This window comes from Lycorma delicatula, chromosome 1 (assembly GCF_047948215.1).
Source record: "Lycorma delicatula isolate Av1 chromosome 1, ASM4794821v1, whole genome shotgun sequence".
Classification (NCBI taxonomy): domain Eukaryota; kingdom Metazoa; phylum Arthropoda; class Insecta; order Hemiptera; family Fulgoridae; genus Lycorma; species Lycorma delicatula.
In genome coordinates, this window is record NC_134455.1 from 160,149,725 (window position 1) to 160,176,460 (window position 26,736).

At 30.9% G+C, this 26,736-nt stretch overlaps 1 protein-coding gene across 1 annotated transcript in view; it reads right to left on the reverse strand.

Moving 5' to 3' along the window:
* The window catches only part of LOC142317695 (multidrug resistance-associated protein 1-like), a 203,261-nt gene that overhangs the window by 156,051 nt on the left and 20,474 nt on the right, over nucleotides 1-26,736 (reverse strand). Inside the window, exons 3-7 of the mRNA XM_075354243.1 lie at nucleotides 25,984-26,109; nucleotides 22,380-22,517; nucleotides 18,393-18,518; nucleotides 14,299-14,489; nucleotides 2,699-2,923 (exon numbers count right to left, since the gene is read on the reverse strand). Coding sequence (XP_075210358.1) covers nucleotides 2,699-2,923; nucleotides 14,299-14,489; nucleotides 18,393-18,518; nucleotides 22,380-22,517; nucleotides 25,984-26,109 — 806 coding nt within the window. The remainder of the gene's footprint in view (nucleotides 1-2,698; nucleotides 2,924-14,298; nucleotides 14,490-18,392; nucleotides 18,519-22,379; nucleotides 22,518-25,983; nucleotides 26,110-26,736) is intronic.

Consider the following 26,736-nt stretch of genomic DNA (forward strand, 5'->3'; position numbering starts at 1 on the left):
CCAAAAGTAGTTTTCCTCTTCTCACCGAACCTCGATAATTCCTACTACATCCACATTTAACTTATCCATTTCCCTCTTTAAATTTTCTAACCTACCAACCTTTTTTAGACTTCTAAGATTCCACACCCTGACTCATAGAATGTTATTTTTTAGTTTTTTTGTGACCCCTTCCTTAATAGTCCGAACGTGAGACTAGTTTACCTCCCGAAAATCTGAACTACGTTCAGATTTTCGGGCTCACGTTTTTTAAACCATCAGAACTTTAAGTAGGCTGAAATTCATAGGCAGTTGGTTGCTGTGTACGGTGATAATGTAATGAATGAAAGAAACGTCCGAAAATGGTGTGAAAGGTTTAGAAATAACAAAATTAATGCGCATGATGAAGAACCTCAATAGTCACCGAGGGCTTGTAAAAATTTGTCGATGAAATTAGAAAACATCGTCGCTCAACAATTTCCGACCTGGCCCTTCTTGTTCCTGATGTTTCAAGAGCTGTTATTGGTCGCATTGTTCATGACCATTTAAGCTTCAGAAAGGTTTGTACACGTTGGGTGCCGCACGTCTTAACGGAACGTCACAAAAACTCCGAATGGGATCTGCTTTGTAATTTTTGATGCGCTATACAGAAAAAGCCGATCAGTTCCTTATTTCAATTGTTACCGGCGATGAAACATGAATTTCATATTACACGCCAGAGAGGAAACGGCAGTCAAGTGGTAGCAGTGACTGATGGCTACAGTCTTTTAAGATCGGTTTGGCATACTGTTGATTGATTTCATACCACATGGAACGATTATAAATGCAGAAACCTAATGCAAAACTACGTAAGTTACGGCGCGCCATTCAAAATCGGCGACATAGACGGGTGACTGACGGCGTCGTCCAGCTGCACGTCCACATGTTGCCGGTCCGACACGTGATTTACTGAAAACATTTGGATGGGAAATTTACGATCACCCATTATATAGCCCGGACTTAGCTCCTTCTGATTACCATTTGTTTGGGAAATTGAAAGAATTTTTGGTTGGTAAGTGATTCGCGGGTGACAATGAATTTAAAAATGCTGTTAGTTAGTAGCTAAATGGTGGTGGTAGAAGAATACGATGAGGGTATATTGAATCTGGTGTATCGCTACGATAATTGTCTTAATTCATATGGCGATTATATAGAGAAGTAGTGTAAGGTATGTAGTTAAAGAGAAATAGAAAATATTTATAAAGTTTGCAGAACAGATTTTTTACAATGAAACGGTCTTTACTTTAGAGATAACCTCTTGTAGAATAAAATGAGAGTTCAAAGCCAGTTTAATCTACTACTATGTAGCACTTCGTGAAACTTGTAACAGAAACCGTTTGGCAACTAAGTATAGACAATTAAGCAGCCAAGACTAACCCATTACAGAGGTACCCTCTTTGATTTTATTCTCTCATTTTGCAGCTCAATTAAAAGTTTATTTTTTGTACATAAAACTCTAAAAAAAATTCAGATTACTGATAATCTTTATAAAATTTGATATTTATTAACTTAAAATAATGACAATGAAACAGACCCTTGACCTCCATGTTTCTATGTCATTTAGCTTCTCAAGAAAAATGGTTTTACTAACTAAATAACAGCTCATAAGGTTAATAATACTGATCTGAAATTTAAGGGGTGATAATTCAATAGAATAATGAGTTATCTTGTGAAAAATTTAGTTGGATTGATGTAGCAGTGCTTTTACAGGAACCGATGTAACCCAAGTTACACAAAATAAGGCTAAAAAAATGGTTTTTCTGTTCTCATAGCTAAAACATCCCTTAAAAAACTTGTAACATAAAAATCAAACACTATCAAATTCAAAATAAAATTATAGTAAATTTTGATATGGATATATATTAAATAAAAGTTTGTGTGCTTAACAAGAATGTAGGAGAAATAAGTCAACTTTTGGACTTTTATTTCCAACTGTTGAATTCATCATGATTGTGATGTACGTAAGACATTAAGAAAAAAGTAAATGCTAATTGTAGCTATTTTTATCCAGAGTATTGATGTTCATTAGACAACTGTCTTTGTAGTGAACAGATTAAAGTTGGCACTTGTAAGGATGAATGTCACTTATATTTTAGTAGGTTTGGCATACTAATATGCAACACAATATTTTGCCAATGAAAATGATAATGAGAATAGCCTTCATTCCTCACTCTCCTCAGTAAGCCTAGAGAGAATTTGTTTTTCTTGGAAAGCAGCTATGTAATTTTTAAAAAAGACTCTATCTTATGACTGGTTTGCAACTACTTCAGTATGAACTTCAACTACTTAATGTAGCATATATATATAACAAACTGCAATAGTTGGCTACTCAATAAATTATAATTAATTTTTCAATTGATTTTTCCAATAACTATTTTCTTTTTCATACATTTAATATATTCACTCAGAATTCCGCCACAAATGTAATTGAAAATCCATTTTTGTAAATATGAGTAAAAAAGAAGTGAGATTTATATGTGTGTGATTTGTGCATTTATTAACAACTACAACAGTGATTAAACAACTTGACTATTATTGTCACTTGTTTAACACACTGTAAAAATATCAACTATGATGAGAGTGAAAATGGCTATGGCTATACCAAAACGTCATTTTGTTCTTACTATTTCTAATAAGCAGTAACATAAGCAAATATATAAATTACTTAATTTTATAAACTTACTTAAGTATCTGAGGATTTACATAGGATAACACAACTTGAAATAAGCACAACAACATAGCAAATATAAAAGAAGAACAAAATGATTTACACAGAGCAGGCAGAACAGATTTCTCTGACTTTATATATGTTGGATCAAATGAACTGTTTATGTCGCTATTATCATTTACCCGTCCAAAATTATCCTCTGGGCTGCAGTTTTCAATCACAACACGTGTACTTCTGTTTCTATAGCAAGATAAAATTTATATAACCATTACGATTGCACATTTTTAAAAGAAAGCATATCATATTGTTAATTGTGATGAATAAGTCAGTGGTAAATTTCAACTTTTTTATTCAAAATCAGTCACCTTAAATTGGAAAATTCAATTACAAGTTGGTCTTGTCCTACTTCAGGCTAATCTGATTGAACAGGTCTGCAACATTGCAGTGCCATTAAATAAAACTCAGTGACAAGGTACATTAGTCTTAAGAGAACAAGCAAAAAGAACCATCAACAAGAAACCATGTTAGTTCTTGGATCTGGAGTTGACGGTGCAATATTCAAGAACTACTATTATGATTGCCTGTCATCAATGATACAAACAATATCAGCAGGTTAAATCTTAATCTTAAAAAGGATAAATATTCAACATACAAGGTGTGTTCAAAACGTAACGAGAATTTTGAAATTTCACAGGTTGTATTAGTCCGACTCTCGGGATTTTTTCGTTATTGTATTAGTAAACATGTCATAAAAGTATCTGTACATTTTTAGCCATGTTGGATGTTTAGTCTGTTGTCAGTTGTCAAAAAGATAACACATGTTTTGGTAGGATCGGCGATTTTTTATTTGTATAAATAATGTAGCAGAGAATTTGTATTAAATTTTGCTATAAGAATGGAATAAAGTGTGGCAATGTTTTAAAAATGTTAAATATTGCTTTTGGTTAGTCTATTATGAGTAAAGCAAGGGTTTATGAGTGGTATAAGAGTTTTCAAGAAGATCGTTAAGACGTTGAAGATGACGAGCGCCCCGGACACCCCAGCACATCAACAACCAATGAAAAGGTGGAAAAAGTGAAAGAAATTATTATGAATGATTGCCGAATCACGATCAGAGAAGTCGCTGATGATGTTGGATATCAATTGGCTCATGCCATCAAATTTTTTCGGATGTTTTGGGTATGAAACGTATGACAGCAAAATTTGTTCCAAAATTGTTAAATTTGGAACAAAAACAGCGGCGAATGAAAGTTGCTCAGGAGTCGCTGAATGAAGTCAACAACGATGCAGAACTACTGAAACGTGTCATAACAGGTGATAAAACATGGGTTTACGGATATGATGTCGAAACTAAGGCTCAATCGTCCCAGTGGAGGCATTCTGGGTCACCAAGACCAAAAAAAGCTCGACAACTACGGTCGAATGTGAAGGTTATGCTCACCGTGTTCTTCGATTTTAACGGCATAGTTCATCATGAGTTCTTGCCATACCGTCAAACGATCAATAAGTATTACCTACTAGTTCAACGTCGTTTGCGTGAAGCAATCAAAAAAAAAAAAAGCCGGATTTATGGAGAAACAATTCAGGGGTTTTGCACTGCGATAATGTGCCTGCTCACACTTCATTGTCTGTTCGTCAATTTTTAGCCAAAAACAACACTGTAATGATACCCGAGCAGCCATATTCGCCAGACATGGTCTTTTGTACTTTTTTCTATTCACAAAAATTAAGAGAACCTTAAAGGACCGTCGTTTTACAAGCACAGATGTGATTAAAATAGAAAAGCTGAAAGAGCTAAACGCTATTCCAAAGATAGAGTTCCAGAAGTGATTCGGGGATTGGAAATAGCGTTTGTAATAGGTTGGCATGAGTGTATATCTAATAAGGACTATTTTGAAGAGGATAATAACATTAATGTAGGCAAATAAGTAATATTTTTCCAAAAAAACAAAAAATATCATTTCTTTTTAACATTTCAATTATCATTTCTGTTTTTGTAAAACAGACTGGTTTATGTTCATCAGTTTCAATTTATCAAGATTAGGATCATTTGTCACGATTGAGACATATTTGGTTCTCTTTACACATAATTATTTACTGTTATAAAGGTACAAACTTTCAGTAAATTTCCAATCAAATCTGCATGATTATGAAAACAGTGATTTGTATCTTAATCGCTTGTTTATTCATACACATACATTATGCACAGCCATTGTATATTTTTTCATATAAAAATTGTTATGGTTTTTACATATGTGTAATTTACATTTTCGAGTGTAAATGCAAATGTGTCTGAAACATAAAATTGGATGCAATAAAAAGATTTACAGTTTGGAATCTACAAAATAAAAAATGATTCTAAGCAATTAAATTTCACGTTGGAGGAGAGTGGGGCAGAACTGGGAGTTACGATCAAACCGGGTACTTTATTTTCACTTCATTTGTGCTATTTTCTTACAGGTGGCAAACGTATTACTATGTTAAACTAGTGAAGAAAAATTAACAGCAAATACGACGCTTTGTTGCATTCATTTGTTTAAAGTTAGCGTCTCATATTGTGTTTAGACTGTTTTCCACAGATTTTTAAAGAAGCATTTTTCCAGATACTGAACAGGTAAATATTGCTATGTATTGCATATTTCATTAAGATTTATTTTACTATAAATAATAGTGCCTGGTACTTTTTTTTTGTAACCTCTACAGTTTTGGAGTGAAACCAGGAGCATGGGCAGAACCAGGTAGCACCCAGTTACACTCTATCAGTAATTCTACTATGAAAAAGCCTTTTATTTCATTGCATTCACAAAGAGGCTGTTCAATTAATATTAAATATTTAAAAATAAAATAAATTTTGGAAACATTAAACTATATATTTTGGGTAGAAGTCTATTAACCTACAAAAAAATGAATTGTAGAATATAAAAATCATCTGTATCAATCAATATCAAATAAATTAAATTCAAAATAAATGTTAAAGTGAATTTTTATATATAAATTCAAAATAAATGTTAAAGTGAATTTTTATATATAAATTCAAGTAAATAATTATTTGCTTTATTACAAATACAAATTTTCTTTAAAATTGTGTACATTATTTTTCTGAAAAGACCTGAGGTATACAGAAAGATCTGTAGAGTCATCCAGCTGTAAACCAAACTCCTTCCCTTTTAATTTTTCATTTGATCACTATGATCCTCTGCTATAATCTTTATTCTGCAGCTGAATGTGTTATTGGAGAAAGGCGCTTTTAAAAGTGGCTTTCTAGAACACTCTTCATTCATAATGACAATGAGTTCTGCGTTTTATGGGGCTACTTACATTTTATGACGTTATGTACTCTACCTTGTAAGATGATAGCAAAGCATTGTTGGTATTGATGCCTGCTTATAAAACTACCCTTTGTTGATATAACCCTTTCAGCTAACTGCTAAAGTAATCACAAAATTTACTAATTATGCAGGGATGATAGTTTCTAAAGGGCATTTTAACTTATTTGGCTTTCACTCAAGAACACATTGTGCCCCCTCTTCGACAGTGACTTCAGTCGATGTAATACTGAAGTCCAAATAGCTGTCATCATATTTTCAATTTTTATTCTTTACATTCTTGCCACTGGTTGACAATATTCACTCTCACAACTCTTATTGTTGTTTAGTAAAGACTGGCCCATTTTTTTAAAATCCTTCAAGAAGAAGTACTTTAAAAACTTTACTTGACTTGATCACAGTATTCAGTTAATACAATCTCAGAGAACTAAACACCAAAACAACATTTATTTATATACGTTCACAAAATACCTGAAAATTCAAGAAACTACAAAAATAATTGAGACTTTGTCACATCATCTACAAACCATTTATAAGGCTTCTGTAAATAACTAACAGTAACCTAGTGATTTTCACCAGCTCCAATAATAACATCCTATGACACTGAATGAAAATGGGAATAAAATTATGAAAATTTTGTAATATTTTTCAGTGCCTCTGTGAAGAAGTCATAGCTACCCAGCTCACTCAGGTACACACTTTAGGAACCACTGCCTAAATTATTTGATGTACCTCAAAGAACTCTTTAGGATAATAGTAAAAAAGGATAAAAAGAATAATTATCACCTACAAAAGCATCAGTTAAAGGAATGGGGGAGTATAGAACTGTTTTTACAGAACAGCAGGAAAGTGGTTCACTTTTTGATGTTGGAAAGTAGGATTTTCAGCTTTATTTTGACAGATATTTTAAAGTAAAGCTTACACATAAGCTGTCTAGAATTAAAAATTGTTCGTAAAGACTGGCTGTACAGGTTTTTACATAGGCAAAAGCAAAAAGCTTTCTTTAAGAAATCCTGAAAAAACAACCATTTCCAGGGAAAAGGATTTAATAAACAAGCCAAGTAAATATTTATTGACTTGTGAAGTTTGTATAACAAGTTCAACTTTTCCCCTAACAACATTTACAATGATGAAGAGACAACTACTGATCTAACAAGTCATTAATAAAACCTTAATTAGCCTTTAATAAAACAAATTGATGAACTATTGTCAGCTGAACATGGAATTTTAGTTACACTGAAACTTGTATGAGTACTTCACACATGGTTTCATAAGTACAATGTTTATTTTCCCTAGCAAGAGGTGGCAATCCTTTAGTACTGGATGACACACCTCCAGGATTTTTTTGCTCAATAACATCCAAGTAGCTAGATGCAAACTAATGTGTTCATACATTGGTTTCAAAAGTTTGTGGTGTTCTCAAATCACTTGTCAGAAGAACCAGTGGTCTTGATTCTTGATGGACATATAGCACATAATAGAGTATCAAGCTTATCAACCTTGCCTACACTAACAATGTTATTCTGTTATGCCTTCCATCATACTGCTTTCATCAAATAGAATTCTTAGATATTACATTCATGGTCCCTTTGGGAACTTTTTATCAACAGGAAATTTTGCAAATGACTCACTATTCACCCAGATAGTAGTAATAATTTATAAGTGGCTAAACTGTTTGGAGCTACTTTTGTGAGAGCAGCAACTATGCTAACTGACATGAATGGTTGAGAAAGACAGGTATTTATTCATTCAATTGGGATGCTTTCCCAGAGCATTTATTCAATCCATCAGACACGAATCCTACCGAGGTGGCCAGATCTCATATAACACTCCTGAACCTTCTCAGGAACAGCTAGTGTTCCTGTAGCAAAAATTGATTTTTCTAAAACAGATGAATCTGTTTTAGCTCAGACACCAATTTAAAAAAATTATCTGAAGAAAAAGATCCACAATATCATCCCCTTCTCACTTTTCTGTTTAGCCTCCAGAACAGTAAGGTATTACTTCAGAGGATGATATATAGGAATTTAAATGAAGTGTAGTCTTGTACAGTCTCAAGTCCACTGTTCCTGAGATGTGTGATAGTTTCTGTTCCTGAAATTGATAGCCAACCACCAAAGAACACTGGTATCCATGATCTAGTATTCAAATCCATATAAAAGTAACTGCCTTTACTGGGATTTGAACCTTAGAATTCTTGACTTTGAAATCAGCTGATTTGTGATGAGTTAACCACTAGATAAGCTCAGTGGGCTACAATATCATCCCTGCTGTTCCAAAACCATACTCTCCATATCTCCTAGTAAAGAATTGCCTGGAATATCAGGTTTTGCCATTTCACCTTGCCACCACCACACAGTGAAAAGAATAAAATAGAAAAGAGAGATAAAAAAAGGAAAGACTGCAGTTTTAACTTCTTTACCATACAAGTTACAGTTATAAACCGAACTTGAAGAAAACAAAAAAGGAATAAAAGAGAAAAGCTGAGAAAAAGATGAATCACCTTCTACTAAAAAAAAAAGAATAATTTCAAAACAACAAAAGAAAGGGAAATGAAAATACTTAGTTGGAAAAGGTAAATCTTAGACAAAATATGATTGTTCAACTGAAGAAAAAAATAACATTTCATTTGATGCAGCTTCCATCTATTGTAATGATCTCTATTCAAACTCAAGAGACAAAGAGGGATGGATTCAGTATATAGAAAGACTCAGCTGTGACCATTAAGACTGCATTGGCATGGAGAAAGAAGTTAATATTACATGTGATATTTTTTTTTAAATAAGTTCTAGTTTAACTTTGTAAAATAAAAATTTTGGCTGTTCATGATAACATTTGTAATTCAATATTTTCCTATACTACTGAAGAGCACCTGTGAAGTAAATCCAGGTAGTTTGACTTTATTGTCAATTAATTAAAAAGACTATGACATTTTTGTAGTTACAACATTAAAGAATAAATCAGTGGTAAGTGTAAGGGTGCTCATTAAATTTTAAGATACTTGGCTTTGGCAAATATTAGGAATTATTCTACTATCATTTGATAAATTTAATCTGTGTATGTCTATGTGTATATTACACGCGTGCATGTATGTGTGATTACTGAAATACATTGCAACTTTTAATCAGTTGAATACATCAGTATAGAAGTTGGTTGTTTATATTATAACTCAAGTGATGTATTTCATGTAATGAGTGCTATCTATGTGGGGTGTGTATATAACTAATAGTATGATTTTAAGTGATTGTCAAGAAGGTATGTTTTGTTACAAATTTTAGCTTCTATAATACATACTCCAACAGTGTGTTTTCTGTTCAATGCATTATTTTGTTTCAATATTATTGTTACTGTTATGAATAAATTTACTATTACTGCAAATAATAATTTATAGTATTATCACAAAATTATCAATTATTCCTTCAACTGGATTTATTTCCAGTTTGCAAAAGTTTTTTGTCATTTATTCTCGCTTTAATAAACAAAATATTTTTATTGATAAAATAATAGAATGTCATCCATCATTCTAATTAGTTCCTGTTTAATATATGATTATAAAGTAATATTTTTTTGTTTCACTTAGGCAAATATTAGTGATTGAATTTCTATTTTTCTAATATGTTTTAACATTTTGTATTCTCAGCAGTTTATACATAGAGTAAAACTTGCTTTTCAGGTATTAGTTTTCCAAAGTACAAGAAGTTTTTTATTTTTGAAAATTTATATTAAATTGTTGAAAATAAAATATACCTAATCTTCAGTTAAATTATTGAGAACCCATGAATGCACTAAATGTTCTACATATAACTATTACAGGCATTTGCATTGATTTGTGTAGAATCTCTGGTAATCCCAAGATCTTTTAATTTTTCTTTTTTTTTAATTAGTATTGAATTTTAAATAAATTTATGGGAAATTTTTTCAAACTGGTTGATAGTCAACAGGTCCACACTAAGGCCTCCTTCTCATAAACCATATTATTGTGGAAAATTGAATGAAAAGAACTCTATTGTTTGGTATGATAGAGTTGGATATTTTTATATTTTAAGAAGAATTGATTATATTTTTAACAAAGATTGCTCTTCACAAACATAAAGACAAGGGTAAATTAACATATTTCATTTCTAGATATCAATCTACATGATTCATACTTATGGACCCAAGATAATGTTCTGACAGCCCATTTTTATATTACAAAAACTCATTTGACTTTTTGGGAAGCCACAATAGATGACATTATACTTTAGATGGGATGCATAAACATAATAAATATTTAATAATGACAAATTTGCTGTTTTATTAATGTGCTTCAAAACAAAACAGTACAATTTGATTTTATTACAAATAAAATCATTTTGATCATTCCAAAAAACTTATCTAAACTTTTGCTTGATGGGCAACAGAAATACTATTGTTTCGTTAATGGAAATTCTATCCACACAATCTACCTGAGAAGCAAAGTGCAACAGTTTCATCCATATTTCAAGTTAAATGATTACAATCCATCCGTTGAATAATTTCTTGAACTACTATTGTCAGATTTTCAATTTCTTTTAAATAATTATGTTCAGATATTGATACTGTTGTATCATCTGCAAAGAGGTTTATAATGAATCGGTGTAGATTTTAAGGTAAGTCAATAATAAACAATAAGAAAAGCAAAGGTCAAGAACAATTTACTAAAAAGCACTCTGTATTCTATATATTGCAGTAAGACCTAAATTTTACAAGTGTGTTTTATCAGAAGATGTAGAAAAATTGTTTTAATAAATAAAAACTATAACTGAAAAAGATTTAATGAAATTTTCATTCAAAATAGTTTGTTATTTTGATATGGGATTATTTTTAAAAAAGCTTACCTATACTCATACTCATTTCAGGAATTATTAAAATTTTTACTTACTGGTTACTTTTAAACTTTACATAGTAAATTGTTTGAAAGTTTAGTGATTCATAGCCATTCATAGATATCACATCAAACATAAATAAATAAATTTGAAGACAAAATTGTTATTTATTACACAAATTTGTTAATCTTTTTAAATTATCTGAAATTGATAAAGTACTTATTTCTTGCTTGATTTTGTTTTCACCAGTAGTAATTGTTAACAAAACAACATCAACTACAATAAAATTTTAAAACCTACTGGCCACCTGTTGACTAAAGGTACTTTAAATTTACGAATACTATTTACTAGTAAGTGGACCAATATACTACAAGTTAATTTGAATAATTATTTACAAAAATGTATATATACTTATATTATAAGAATTAACATAATCATATTCTTGAAATTATTTCCATCTGTTTCAGTTCACATAGGAAAATTTCATTTTTTCTTTGTTTTTAATTTATTTCTCAGACAGCATAGCAACATTAAGTTCAATTGCTCCTGAGTCTGAATCTGTTCTCTAGACAAGACTTTTTAAGCGGCACCACAAAAAAAGTTTAAATTAATAGCACCACAGATTTTGTTAGTCATAGTTCTATGAAAATGATTTTTTCACAAAAACTTTCATATACCAGCTCCATAGTGAATCCAGAACTATGAAAAGTCTGTTTGTACTTCCAATTTCTAAAGTGTGGTAGTAATGACAATTGACAAATTCACTAAGATGAATTCATACTTTGTCTGTGAAAAAGTTAGATTTACAATGTTGTCTTAAATCATTGAGACAACCTAACATTCTTAGACCATTAATTATATTCTAACACCATTGACGGTATAGCTTGACTGAACAATCTGATAATTCAAATGACTGACATATTCAATAAGGCTGAATCATGCTTTGTCTATTACAAACTATTTTTAAAATGTCAATGTTGTCTCAAAGTAAGTTTTTTAACTACTAATGCTAACTGAAATCAGCAAGGTTTAAACCTATTGTCAGTAAGATAGAATTTGAATACAGTAATGTGGGATGAATCTCTAATAAAATTTTTGTGTTATCTTAATTTACTCCAAAACTAACTTCTGACTTCTCATTCTATCACCTTTTCAAATTTTCAGAAATTTCATCAACAATAAATGTAAAAATTTGTTTTGGTATAATTCCCCTCAATACTCACACATACTTTTCCTGCAATGGCTTACATTAGAGTCATATTCTCTGACAAGCATAAGCACTTACTACTTACCCTGGTGGTGGTGGTGGTGTGATCGTAAGCAAAGGTCTAAGCTATGGTGCTCTGCTGCCTCCTCACAGTGAAAGAAATTTCTCTTTCATGGGCTTGGGACTGATAAGTAAGGTAGGCTATAGCCAGACATCCCAAAATTGATCTTCCAAGGTTTTTTGGTATTGGATATTTGTTTTACTCCATTCCATAAAAATCATTCATCACAAAACACCAATATCAAGCCTTGGATAAAGGACAGAAAAACATAAAAACCAGAAATGAAAAAATATTATAAATGAGTGTGAGAACCTGATTGGTATCTGGAATAAGTAACCAACTACTAAGAAATCAAGAATTACAAGATGGATTTAGTAATGCTATAAGATACTAGAAGGGCTTACTGAAAAAAAAATGGAAAAAATAAATAGTAATGACAACTAAAAACTACTACAGGGGAATTGAAACAGTAGAATACTACAGAGGAGTTAGTTTTGCTGCGAATAGGATGTTAGAAAGTGCCTTGATAAAGTTTGATGCCAAAAATGAAAGAACATGCAATATTAGAATTAAGGGACATTAAAATTGTATCAATCATAAGTTACTACACTCACAGAAGAAGCAAAAGTTGATGTAAAAGACCATTTCTATGAAATTACTAATATAGGAATAAAACCAACTATGGACTTAAATTTGTGATGGGAGGTGCAAGTACTAGAAAAGGGAAAGGAAAATGTGAGCAAGTAAAGTCTTTATGAGACATGGTTTAATTTTTATCTTAAGGTTTAGTTTAATAAAATAATTACATATGTTTTATTTAAATATTTATTTTGGTTCTTTAAAAACAAATTTATTATTATACTATTGTTATTAATGACTTAAATATTATTGTTGTTTAAGTTCACTTTCATATACTTTGAACCATTGTTTTTTTTTTCTTATAGAAAATTATGATAGCTTTGACTTATTTTCGTGTGGCTTTTATATCTCAACTTTTAAGTTCACTTTCATATACTTTGAACCATTGTTTTTTTTTTTTATAGAAAATTATGATAATGTTAGGATAGCTTTGACTTATTTTCGTGTGGCTTTTATACCTTAATTTTTAAGTTTACTTTTATTTATTTTAACTACTGTTTTTTCATTTAAATTAGATAATGTTAGGGGTAGCTTTATCTTACATTTGTGTGGCTTTAGATATCAACTTTTAGACATCAAATGAAAATTGAGTCACACTCAGTTTAACAGTTTCAAGAGTCATGAAGCTTGTCTGCATTGTAGTGCAGAGGAAGAATTTTCATATAAGTCTAGATACTCCCCAGACAGGATAACTAGAAACCAAATGACATTCTAATAGAGCGTAGATACTTTAGAAATAAAACAGATGTACACAGTATTAGAGGAGTAGAGTGAGGTCAGATCACAACTTAGTACTTGTTGAAATGAGATAAATATCTCTAGTAAGGAAAAGAAGTAAAACTTTAAAAAAAAAAAGCTGTAGAAAAACACAAAAACCGTGAAACAGCACAGGTTTAGGTTGAAGTTTACCAACAGATGCTAGTCCTAGAAGAGGAAAATACAAACAGATAAGTGCTTTTAGCTCTTATCTTGGATCTTTTAGCACTTGGCTGGATGTTCTTTTTATCTGCTAAGATGCTAAGTGAAAGAGATTTGTCAAAAGACTCCAGCAGAAACACCAAAAATAAGATGGTGAATCAAATCCAGAAGGATATGGTGAAGATGAGACAAACAATAAACATCATGAAAGATAGAGCATGTGGAAGTACATGAGCTCGTAAGTTCAAATACCAGTTGGGAAATCGGTGGTCATGGCAGTAAATAATTGTTTGTCTGTTCACCACAGCACAAACACACTATTATGCTAGGAGATACAACAACTTTGCCTAGTGATCAGTCCTTAGCACGAATAATACTCATTTTTAGACAAGAAGAAGATCCCCATCCAGTTAGTCTTACTTAGCAACCTCTTACACAAAGAACAATCATCTCACTCTAACAGAACAATTAAAAACAAACTTGGAGTGAATACTCACAAGTGAAATAGCAGTTTACTTTTAATCTCAAAATTCTACATGAAAAATTAATTGTAATACTCATTAAGCAACAGACAAAACATAAAAGTGCAAAAAGTCTACTAAAAGCGACTAATAACTCACCTGCTTCCGTTAATCTTGGAATTGTAATAGCTGTCAAATGTAGGTATAATGTATTTACTAGACATTTCATAATTAATATCCCATAAGTTATTATATTCCAGTGACTTTTTATTACCTTTAAAAATAATACTATCCACCCATGAAAATGTAATAAGGGATGGAAATGAAACAAAATTGACTGGACATAGTTTCTGTAATTAAAAATTAACAATTAACTCATACAATTAAATAAATAAATATAAAAAATTGAATTAAACAGCAAATTGCATTTAAACTCAAGCATTCCTCCATTAAAAAAACAAAATAGAAATACCATAGCTTCAAATTCTTATAATTTCTTATTGCAATTACAAACTTGTTTATTAACATAAATCTTGCAGAAATAGCAGCAGATAAAAATTCTGAAAAAATCTCCAGCACTTTGTTAGTCTGCTTTGTGTATTTTACATATATATTTATAAAATATAGTTTTAGAAAACTAAAAAAACTGTGAAATTGAAAAAAGGCTATAAACTGCAATTACTTAATGAATAAACTGTCATTTACTTTGATGTTTATTAGCAGGAAATCAACTTTCTACATAACATTTTAACATTTTTTTAATCAATTTTTCATAAAATATTTATGTTAGGATCTAATGCTAACAATTTGTTTCCAATTTACAAAAGTGTTCATCCATTTACTGCTTAATATTATTATTCCTTTCTCTTTTCAAGTTAAGTGCTTTTCAAGTACTGGCAAAATAGACTGAGGGACACTAGAGGTGGATCTCGGAGCACTGGGCCCACACAACATGGTTACAATGATGCTTCGAGATCTGAGCATTTGGGATAATGTGGCCTGATTTGTCAGGGGCATTTTCAGGGCCAAGAAGGGCCCTGAAAATGCCAAGATCCACCTCTAGTGTTCTTCAGTTTGCTGCCCACCAAGCAGATTTGTAACAGGTGAGCTCGGTGTTGTCCCGAACATCTGGGAATAGAAGCAGTCAGGGGACTGCGCTTTCCCTAATGGCATGGAGATGAGCGCAGAAGTATCTGTGACCTGTTAAAAACTGGATCACGTAGTACTTCATGTCACCGCTCTGTCCACTATATCTGTCCAATAACTTTTTAAAGTTCTGTCTGTCCAATAACATTGTTAAATGACTAATAAATGCAGAAGATTTAGAAACAAAACTTTTAGACAATTTAATTCTGAGAAAACTAATGTAAATGCAGCCACTAAAAAGTAAATAAAAATGTTTAAAAATCGGTTTTTTATTGAAGCAAAACAGACGAAAAATAGACAGAAAATCGTATTGTATTCTGTTCCAAATAAACATTATTCTAATAAAGCAAAACAAATAAAAATAAAATAGATGAACTGATAAATGGTAACAGAATAACAAACCTTTGTTACAGTAATTGTTCGAAATTCCCTTCACAATGTGCACAACACTTTGCCCGACCCAATATTTTAAAAATATTTCTGGTGGCTTTCCTTATCATCTCAGGATCATTTTGTATAAATTCAATAGAATTTTGTGTTTTAATAAGTAAATCTTCTTTAGTACAAGTTTCTAATGGTATACTATCGTTTTCATCTGATCCCAAATAAAGTAATCTAGAAGTGTTAATTCAGGTGATCGTAGTGGCCAATTGATTGGTCCACCATGTCCAAACCAGTTTAAGAAATTAGCATTCAAGTGGCATTGCACTATCGAGCTGGTAAATCATTTGTAATTTAGTTTGTAAGGTACATCCTCCAAGAGCCAGCAAGTTATTTTTCAAGAAATGAACGTATGCATCTACTGAAAGGTTTTGATTGAAAATAAATGATCCCAAAATTTTGTCAAAAATAATGCCACACCAAACATTAATGTGAAATCTGTGTCGAAAACTAGTTTCCTCAGTAGTATGAGGATTGTCTTCGCTCTATAAATGACTATTTTTAGAATTGAAGACTCTATTTCTTGTAAATATTTATCAATGAATAAAATTGAATTTACCTTATCAGCATTGTCTAGAAACCAATGACAGATGTTTAACCACTGGGGGTAATCTGTTGGCCACTAGCGTTCAAGAAAAAACAAACACATTGGAAATGACTCTTTCGTTCATAAATGCTGATATACTAAAGAAAAGGTTTTCGTATTTAGAATCCACCTTATAGGAAATTTCTCCTGACCTTCATGTCAAGCAGGTTCAGGATTTCCATTACAAAATCCATAATAAAAAGTATACCGGCATTTTCCTCATTAGAAAATTGAAACAGCATTTTTTCACTATGATATGATAACACTACTCTTCCTTTATCTGTGTAATAATTTATGACAACTGATTCAAACAAAGAACAAAATTTTCATTTTTGACCAGCAGTTAGTATTGCCAACCTACACAATAATTTTTTTTTAAATATTTCTAAAGTAACAAATTTTAATTTATTTTTTACATTATGTTGTTTTACCTGTGTAAATTATAGAATATACATAGCTGAAATGTTGTTTTATAAATTTTGTATTTCTTTTAAAATTATTTTCAGTAATCAGTATTTTTTTTAAAAAAAATAGTGTTTATTAGGTACAGAAAGAATAATATGAGTTTCTATTTTTTGTCTTTTTGCTTCAAAAACAACAGATTATTAAAAATTGTTATTTACGTTTAATTGCTTGTATCTACATTAATTTTCTCAGAATCAAATTCTCTAAGTTTTATTACTAAATCTTCCACGTTTATTAGTCATTTAACAAATCTATTGTACTAAAAACCTAAAAAAACTTGTTTTTGGACACCAAATTTTATGTTTTATGTCAGATATCTTAAAAACTACTGGAGTTACAGTTCTGGAATTTGTTTTATCCTATTTCCCAGCTCCAATTAAATAAGAAACCACTAACTTTACTACTTAATTTAGGTCAAAATTCACAGTAGGCCTTCTTTTTATTAGACAAGCTGAAATCCAGGCGAAAGTTTTCGCTAGCCGTAACTCAAAAACAAAACGTTTCCAGATCTATATTTATATGAAAGTTTATCACATTATTTTCACCAGTAGAACATGTTCTGAAAGTTTCTCCATTCTTTGTGGGTAAAGTAAAATTGGAGTATATAAATAGCCTTGGTCAGAATTATTTTAAAGGAATGCTTAGGTAAATAAATTTAGTGTGTGTGTGTATGTGTGTGTGTGTGTATGTGTGTGTGTGTGTGTGTGTGTGTGTGTGTGTGTGTGTGTGTGTGTGTGTGTGTGTGTGTGTGTGTGTGTGTGTGTGTGTGTGTGTGTGTGTGTGTGTGTGTGTGTGTGTGTGTGTGTGTGTTAGATTAGCAGTCAAAACATAGAATGAGATCATCTGTAGGGTTTAGAAATATGGTGAATTCCTAGTGATATATCATTAGATCTATGTATCATTAATTAGTTCTATGTTGTAAAATAAAATAATAACACGTGTTTTGTCCTGCCTTTGTATCAATTGATATCTGAAAAACTGATTTTATTATAAACTATTCGTAGATCAATTGTAGGTTGTTAATTAAATAGCTATTTCTTAATTAAATTACAAAATTGTTAAACCAAAATTTCTTAAATTTTAAAGAGTAACAAATGGAGTAACAACCTTGCAGTTTCCTAGGGATTCACTATTTAGAGAATAATAATCTATAAAAATAAGATATATTATGTCATAATGACAACATTGTCTACCATCAGTTCATTTTTAAATTCTAGATAAACACAGTTTTTGTAGAATATTAACTATTAAAAAATAATTATTATAAGTTTCTATAAATAGATTTATATAATAATTTCATTAATGGGAACCACACTAAGGGTTTAGATTGCAACTAATCAAGCAATGTTCAAACCTACATAAAAAAAAAGAATAAAAACAAAAAAGTATTCAGTAAAACAAATACATGATTTCCAAATTTAAAGCTACATTTAAAATACAGCAAGCAAATTTTAAGGAAATATTTCCAATGAAAACCTATACCAGTTACATAAAATAGTTGAATGTGGTAGTTAATACAAAATAATCAATTAAAATATTATGTTTAAAGATCTTCACTGAATCTTGCGTAAAATTAAGGATTAAAACAAAATAAATAAAAAAAAATATTACATACCTCTGATACTGAGTAATTGATAGTTTTTGGCATTGGCTCTTTAAAAAATGTCAGTATAAAATTTACTATCACCAAAAAATAATAAACACTTAAACTTATTATTGAATATGAAGGAACAAAATTCTGCTGTTAAAATATAACAAACAAAAATAAATGAATCATGTATATAATTATAGGCATAGACTTTTTTTAAATTTATCAAGTTAAAGTCCTAGATGACTGATAAAACAGTACAATAATGATTTTTCATTTTTTATAGAAAAAAGCTGTCAACAAAGGAGTAATACTTTCCTGGCATTGGTTATTTATTTTTAAATAATGATACATGAAAAAACTTACCTAAGATTTATTTTTTGGAGTCTGAGTAATATATGTTGAAGTTTTATAGTAAAATTATCATTTTACTGTATGTGTAAACCAAAAAAAATTTTTAATTCAAAAAATTGGTATTTTTTGTGCTCCCTACCTTCAAAATTACCTTCCAAGAAAATTTTTTAATCTTTCTACGTTTACTAGGTTAAATGGAAGAAACCAACAAAATTCTACTGAAAAACCAATAAAAAGTTACCTAAGATTTTTTTGGGTGGGGGATGAATTATGATGAAATTTTATTGTAATATTATTAATAAAACTATAATACTCCAAAAAAATATATGTTTTAAAAAATTTATATTCTTAAACTTTGAATGGCTTCCCACCCCAATATTGCCCGCAAAGTATTTTTTTGGGATCACTTGCTGCCTCCAGAACCACCATTAGGTATTGTTTCAGAGCATGATATGAAATGGCAATTTTGTGATTTGTGAAGATGCCACCCCTGACCAAGATTCAATACCAGGACCTCCAGATGAAAGACTAAAATGCTACCACTCACGCCATGGAGGCCGGCACTCCACTATTCCTAGGAATAGATATATATAAAAATTTTGTTAAAAGTATTCAATAAATAAAAAGATAGATTATTTTAGATATCTGGGAAAGGGGGAATTTTGAGGCATATTTTTTTTAAATGGTAAGATAAGCTGAGTTTATCTATGGTAAATGTATTGATGAGCTTAACATAAAGTGGAACTATGTTTTGAAAAATTTGAGAATTTTGACCCCAAAAAAATATCTATTCCCCCTGGAGATACTGACCCCAAAATTTTTCAAAAAAATTGCTCCATATACAAAATTTCATCCAGATCAGTTTATTCAGTCAGAAGTTACTAAGCTTCAAACACGCCAACACATGTACATACAAACATTATCCCCCCAAGTTTTATTTTTGTTTTTTGGGGTCCCTGGGTCATGAAAGTACAAGAAATACAAAACCCCATCTCCCATTTTTTGACTACCTTACTTTCCTTCTTGCAGCATAGCTCTAGAGTTGTGATGCCAGGAAAATAAAAATCTTTTTTTTCCTTCTTATAAAATGTTATTTCTATCTAGTATTCAAAATAGAAAGAACTGAAATATAAAGAAAAAATCATAAAAACAATAAATACAAAACTATCACATATAGAAAAATTGTATTGTTGATTAAAGTAAACAAATCTTTAAATATAAAAAAAAAATTATTAAAGTATAAAGAAAAAATATTAGTAATTACTGTAATGATTGTTAAACTGTTATGTTGAATAAATTGATCCAAAAATAATTAAAAAATTAAAGTCAATGAAAAATGTGATCAGTATAAGAAAGAGAAAAACTATTTTTCAAACACAGAAACAATTTTTATAGTTGTATTTTTGAACAATTTTATTATATTTCAGAACTTAAATATAAAAAACTACAGCAAATCACAATAATATAATTCATAAAATATTACAAATTTATAACATATGTAAAGAAAAGCAGTAAATTCTCAAAAGTATAGCAACCTTTTTAAAAATAAAAATTTCTAGAAAAAAAAGGAATAGTAGAAACAAAACACTGATAATTTTTATAATGTATTATACAGCTAGTGAAAATAAACAGAAATAAATTGTTTCTGTTATTCTAAAATATTCTAAGTTATTCAGAATATTTTATGGGTTAATAAAAATGAACAAAGCAATGAAGCATGAGTTGATTTTTTTCAAACATTAGTGTAGGTACTAGTTAGAACACGCTGGAGCAATGTAGCAACAGGGGGATTGTCAGTTGTGCAATATCTACCATACAGTTGAAAGTAACACGGACACTATGGTTTCATGAAAGTGGGATCTGTTGTTCATAGAAGTTTTTGTTGTAATCAGAACTGTTTGAAATTTTCAACAACAAAACATGCATACAAGTACATTGCTTTGTAGTTTTTTTATTAGCCCATGTCCTGAGTAATTTATGATCATCTGTATATTAGAACCCAATAACAGATCAGACACCATCAACCCATTTAAAATGTCACCTGCTTATCACTCAAAATCCATGTGATCTAGCAGCAATGTTAATATAGCCTGCATGTAGATTCCCACAATTCAACACCAACGAGTTAAAGGTAAAAATTAGGGGTTTAACAAATGGTACTGGGTGAATATGTGTGTATGCATGCAAGTGCAGAGAGATCAGTGACAAGATAGATTAGCTAATATGTAACCTTAGCAAATTGTGCGAAGAACAATTTTCTTGTTTCACAGAAAATTGTGTTTAGTTTGATGGTAATGAATGTTTTTAATAAGCATAAACACCAGAGAAAATTATAACTCTACTAAGAAACAACAATCATGATAATTTTAGTAGGTTTGAGTAGATTGTTACAACCATTGGCGTGGCTTAGTATTAATGATCCTTCTCTGATGCCATATGGCAAAGTGAGACAAGCGCTGGCTATGATCACTACAAAAATAGGTTTTCAAAAACCTTGCAAAGGAATTCAAATAAACGTAGTAAAAATATAATCAAAATGATATCTTTAATCCAGATGATAAAAACTTTCTTGTATCCTGGATGACATTAAGTGGGAAGTAATTTAAATAACAGTGAAAATCAGCTAAAGGTAACAACATAGATGATTATTCAAAAAATGAGAGTAAATTTTTTTCATTTCTTTAAATTTTTAACTGAAATCTTATGTTCATTTTATTCTAAAAGTATCTAAAACACAAATAAACAGCTAACAATTGTTGAAATAAATTTGAAAATTAGAATATACCCAAAAACAGTTCACAAAATCTAGATTTTAAATGATGTTTTGTGTAAATGCTTTTGTAATGTATTAGTTTCCAGATTTATAATTCAGTTTTATATTCTGGTAATACTAAATTAACATGTTATCATAAATTCATTTTTTTCTTTTTTCTCCCTCATTAATTTTCAGTAAAATGTTTGTAAATAAATTCATGGTTTTCATTTATATGTTCAATTTTTCTTCTGAGGTTTTTTTTTTAATTTATTTCTTGTAAAAGAGGTGTGTCTCGAATAAAACTGTGGTAAATTGCTAAAACAAATTATCACAAAAACTGCATTTTTCTTAACAAGGATAAGATAATTTACATCTGTTTAAAGAAAAGATTTAAACAGTAATGCTGGCAGTCATATTGCATGAAAATACAAACTAATAAAAAAGTAATAGTAAAAATTATAATTGTGATAAATCAATGATAATTTTTACTAATAAAAGAGTAATAGTAAAAATCGTAATTGTGTTAAATCAATTATAATTTCAATTGCATTGTAATACACTACTCAGTGTAACCAGTGCAAGTGATTTACATTTGGTTTATCAAACTAACTCTGCTAAAATAGCTAATATTCATAAAAAGGATAACTTGTAAAACTTATGATAGAAACAGTAAAATTCAGAAAATAAACAAGACACAAAACTTTCAAATATGAAATACTAGTTTCATAAGTTTTAAGACTCATCTCCAGATCTTAAAATATGCTAAACCATATATATGAAAAATAAAGCATGCTTATTTTGATATATCATAATTCTGCAGAAATTTCAAACTGTTTTATAACTTATTTGTTGTAATTTTTCACTAATATATCTTTTTAATCCAAAATTTTAGTTAATGAACTTACGCTTTGGGTGATTAAAAGTACTTCTGAACGTAAGAGAATAATGCCAGAAATTATTTTGCACAACCAAAACCAAAACAATAAACCAGACCTGCATAAGCCATACAATCGACAGTATACGATTAATATCATCACATGTTCCTGCAAAAAATAAAGTATCTAATTAATACTTATAGTAATTTTCCATTTAATAATATTCATCTAATAATCAACGGATGAAAAATTTTCTTGATGAAAATCCATCATAACAAAGGATACACATATTTTGTTATCATTTACCCAGCGACTCCTCATCTTTCACACAAATTCTACAGAATGCTCTGGTATACTGAATTGTAACAACGTGGTTTATTGTCATCTTTAATTGTATACATCAACTGAATTTTTTTATGCATGAAATTTTAGGCACTTGTGTAAAACCTTCACAATTGTTGGTTGCGGTACTCCCAGTACTAACTTTGCATGACGAGTCAATTTACCCAGGCTTCTCTGAAAAGTTTCTCTTACTCAATCCACAACTTCCTCAAAGAGGAAGCAACTTTTTTTTTCTACATTTCCTGTACCCTTAAACTGCTGGTACTAACGTTTAATAGAGTTGTTATTAGTAGGATCAGGCTGTACTCTTAAAACCCACCGGGTTGGTCTAGTGGTGAACGCGTCTTCCCAGATCAGCTGATTTGGAAGTCGAGAGTTCCAGCGTTCAAGTCCTTGTAAAGCCAGTTATTTTTACACGGACTTGAATACTAGATCGTGGATACCGATGTTCTTTGGTGGTTGGGTTTCAATTAACCACACATCTCAGGAATGGTCGAACTGAGAATGTACAAGACTACACTTCATTTACACTCATACATATCATCCTCATTCATCCTCTAAAGAATTATCTAAACGGTAGTTACTGGAGGCTAAACAGGAAAAAGAAAAAAGGCTGTACTCTTAAAACAAAAACCTCTATGAACAGTAATAACAGACCAACATTGATGAAAGTGCATAATATGTGTGCATAATATGCACATTGCTTTCTCCTGAATGGTAGCCATTGCTCAATTGACAATCCCCATCATAGTTATATTGCACCAGCATGTTCATTCAAGGTCATCAGTAACTTGTACTAGTTTTTGAAAAAAATTAACACGCACTACATTACTTTGTCCATTTTTTTATTTACCCTTAAAATCATGGTAATTCATGACCACAGCTACTGGGCACAGGCGACCTTGTCAACCGCAAAGGGCTTGATGAACATTCAAAATTTAAAGATTTCAGTGCCCAAGACAAAGTTTATGCTTCTCAAGGGCGCAGTCAAATTATCGTACAGTCGTTACCCCCATATTCATAAGTACCTAGGTGTTTTGTTTGATGAAAAGTTGCTGTTTAGCAACCACATTAGGCAAGCAGCAGCGGATGCCAGTCTCAATGATGCATAAACTTAGGTGGAATGCTCGGAAAGACTATGGGTTGTTGGGCTGTCAAATGTACATGGTGTACCGTAATGTCTTCAAAAGCATGATCTCTTACGCGGTGCCTGTTTGGGCGCACAGGTTGGATATGAATAGAGCACTTGTTTAAAATTTAAGGAGTGCTTAGCGCAGAGCCTAATTGTATGCACTGGTGTTTTTAAAACAACCTCCCACAAGTCTACCACTGTATTGAGAAAGGCTCTCCCAATCGATTTAGTGGTGAAAGTTTGAGCAGCCATTTGTAGATTGCAAAGAGGCCGGAAGACCAAGGTATTTGGGGTGCGGTTTCGAGCCAGGCCAGTACCAGAGCAGAACAACAATCACAATGCACCAGATCTAAATTTCATTCAATTGCCCATCTCCTGTCTGCAAAAGAGGCTTCAGAGCCTCGCAATGAAAGCATGGCAGCTGGAATGGAACACTACGACTAAGAGAAGATCCTTGTATAAGTTTATACAGGATTTGGGGGATGGTATGCCTTGAGCTCATTTTTAAGGGCAATGGGGGCCCGAGTGCTCACTAACCACGCTAATTTGAACCAATATCTGTTTTGGTTCTGCCTGGCAGCTAATGAGCTGTGCATCTGTGGAAAAGTCCTGTCAAATGAACACCTGATGTTTGACTGCCCTGCTCTTGGGGGGTCCAGAGACCGGGCCACCCTAGAACTTAGAGATCAAGGAGAAAATTGGCCACTTATAAGTGGCGAGTCAATGTGGCGAGAGCCACATTGTCGGATCGTGTGGGAGTTCCTAGATGCGGTTTCTTTGTTCAACCGGCATCTGTAGGTTGCTTAAGGGAAAGACTCTTACCGCACTGTTGTGGGAAGCTGATCCTGAGTATGGCTGATCACTAGCCAATTATTATGGCTCCACGCACTATAAAATGGTGGACAGGTATTTGTTGGCATTCAGCAACCTAGGCGTGAATGCCTAGACAAAATAAATTTTATTATGAATGTCATATATATTTTAAGTAGTTGACAGGATGCACCTACCCATTTTAGCAAATATATGGCAAGTGAGCGGTTGGGACATGTAATCCAATGGAGTATGGCACCATGCTTAGTCTGTTCATGCTGTTAGGTAAGCTCTAGGAGCTATGATAGGATACTGGTCGCTAAACTGTTTGAGGCTCAGTTGCCGTTTGTGGCAGACAATTTGGTCTTATGCTTTAGGGCAACTGAATGGGGTGATGACAGGAGAAATGCCAAGCAAGCCAAACCATATGGTCTTCATAATTTTCAGCAAATTTAATTGAAGTAGCAGCTGTGTTATAAATGAAAGTTAACAAACTCAAAATAAAAAAATTGAAATAACGAACATAAAAGATTAAAATGCAATAAAAAACAAAAACAGAAACCATTGCACAATCAAAATACTGCTATTAAGTAATAACCTGCAGCATAAAATTCTTTTAAAATTAAATAATTTTTTTTGAGAAAAATTTAAAATAATCATTGTTATTTAGAATGTCTTTGATAAAAAGTTGGAAAATTTTAAAGACCTCTTTCAAAAGCTGATAGTCTGTGAAAAGGATTTGCTTCCTTCTTTTCTGATCTTTTATAGTATCCATATATAGTTGTTAATGTTGACTGTCTCATTACATTTAACAAAAAGAATCAATTTGTAAATATAAAAGAAGGGTAGTGGTAAAATTCTTATAATCTTAGTCACCCTTACAATATTACTTAGTAATACTCCTCACTATAATACATAGTATTACTTACTCACCTCCAAGCATACAATTCACTTTTTAATTTAAAAAAATTTATCCTGGCAGGCATAGCTCCTCGTAAAATAACATTTTAAGATATAAAAGAAAAAATGCATAACAAACTAAAAGTCTTATTTTATTGGAAATAATGATTGCCTCAAAACAAACTGCAATAAAATTTAAGTACAGGTTTTCCAAAAAGTCTTTCCAGTTTAAATTATTGTTAATATACTGATAAAAATTGGAATTAAAATTTATACAAACTGAAACTTGAGTACTTGATCAAGAAGGAGAGTAGAGTAACTTCATGATCTTTATTAATGCCATCACAGCCATGATACTAATAGCCCCCATTGTGGAACATTTACATAGATATATATATATTATAAAAATAAAATAAAATTTTACTGTAGTTAAACTTTACATTTACTTACAAGTGTAAATATTTTCAGAATGGGATTAATGAAATCAACTGGATAAATCTTATAATCATTTGTTAATTGGAAAACTGCAAAGGCAGCATCAAAAAGGCTAATCAACAGCAAACTACCAGTTGCAAACTGAAAAGAAATAATCAATTAATGATCAAATCTCAAACCATATAGTGTTATACTAATAAAATTAATGGAAGTCCATAATATATGGATGAGTAGTCTGCACAGGAAATAACTCAGTGGTTACCAAGCTTTATTTTTATGTAACACTTGTGCATATTACAGATTAGTAGTGAACCAATGAACTGTTAAATATGTAATATATGATTATTATATTTTAGGATATGTAATATATTTAATTAGGATAGCAATACAGCTATATCTCAGAATAGTAAAGCAATGCAAAATGACATCTTTTTTGAAAGTATATATTTATTTTATAAAAAAAATCATGTATTTACAATTTTTTTTACTTATAAAAAAATTTTTAATAATTTTTTGATCCAATCCTTTTTCCGCAAATAAGTCATCCAGCGTTTTGAATATTTCATTGACAGTAGTTGGTGTTCATAGCTCATGACAAAATAAACAATCCTTTTTAATTTTACTTTACTTCCATCATCTTATATGGCCAAAAAGAATCACTATTTCTGACTTTTTTTCTGGCAATTAAGTATTCTTTAATATTTAATACATTCAATTCTGTAGTGAACAGTATCATTTGGCAGTGGTATCATATTTTGCTGCTTAGCT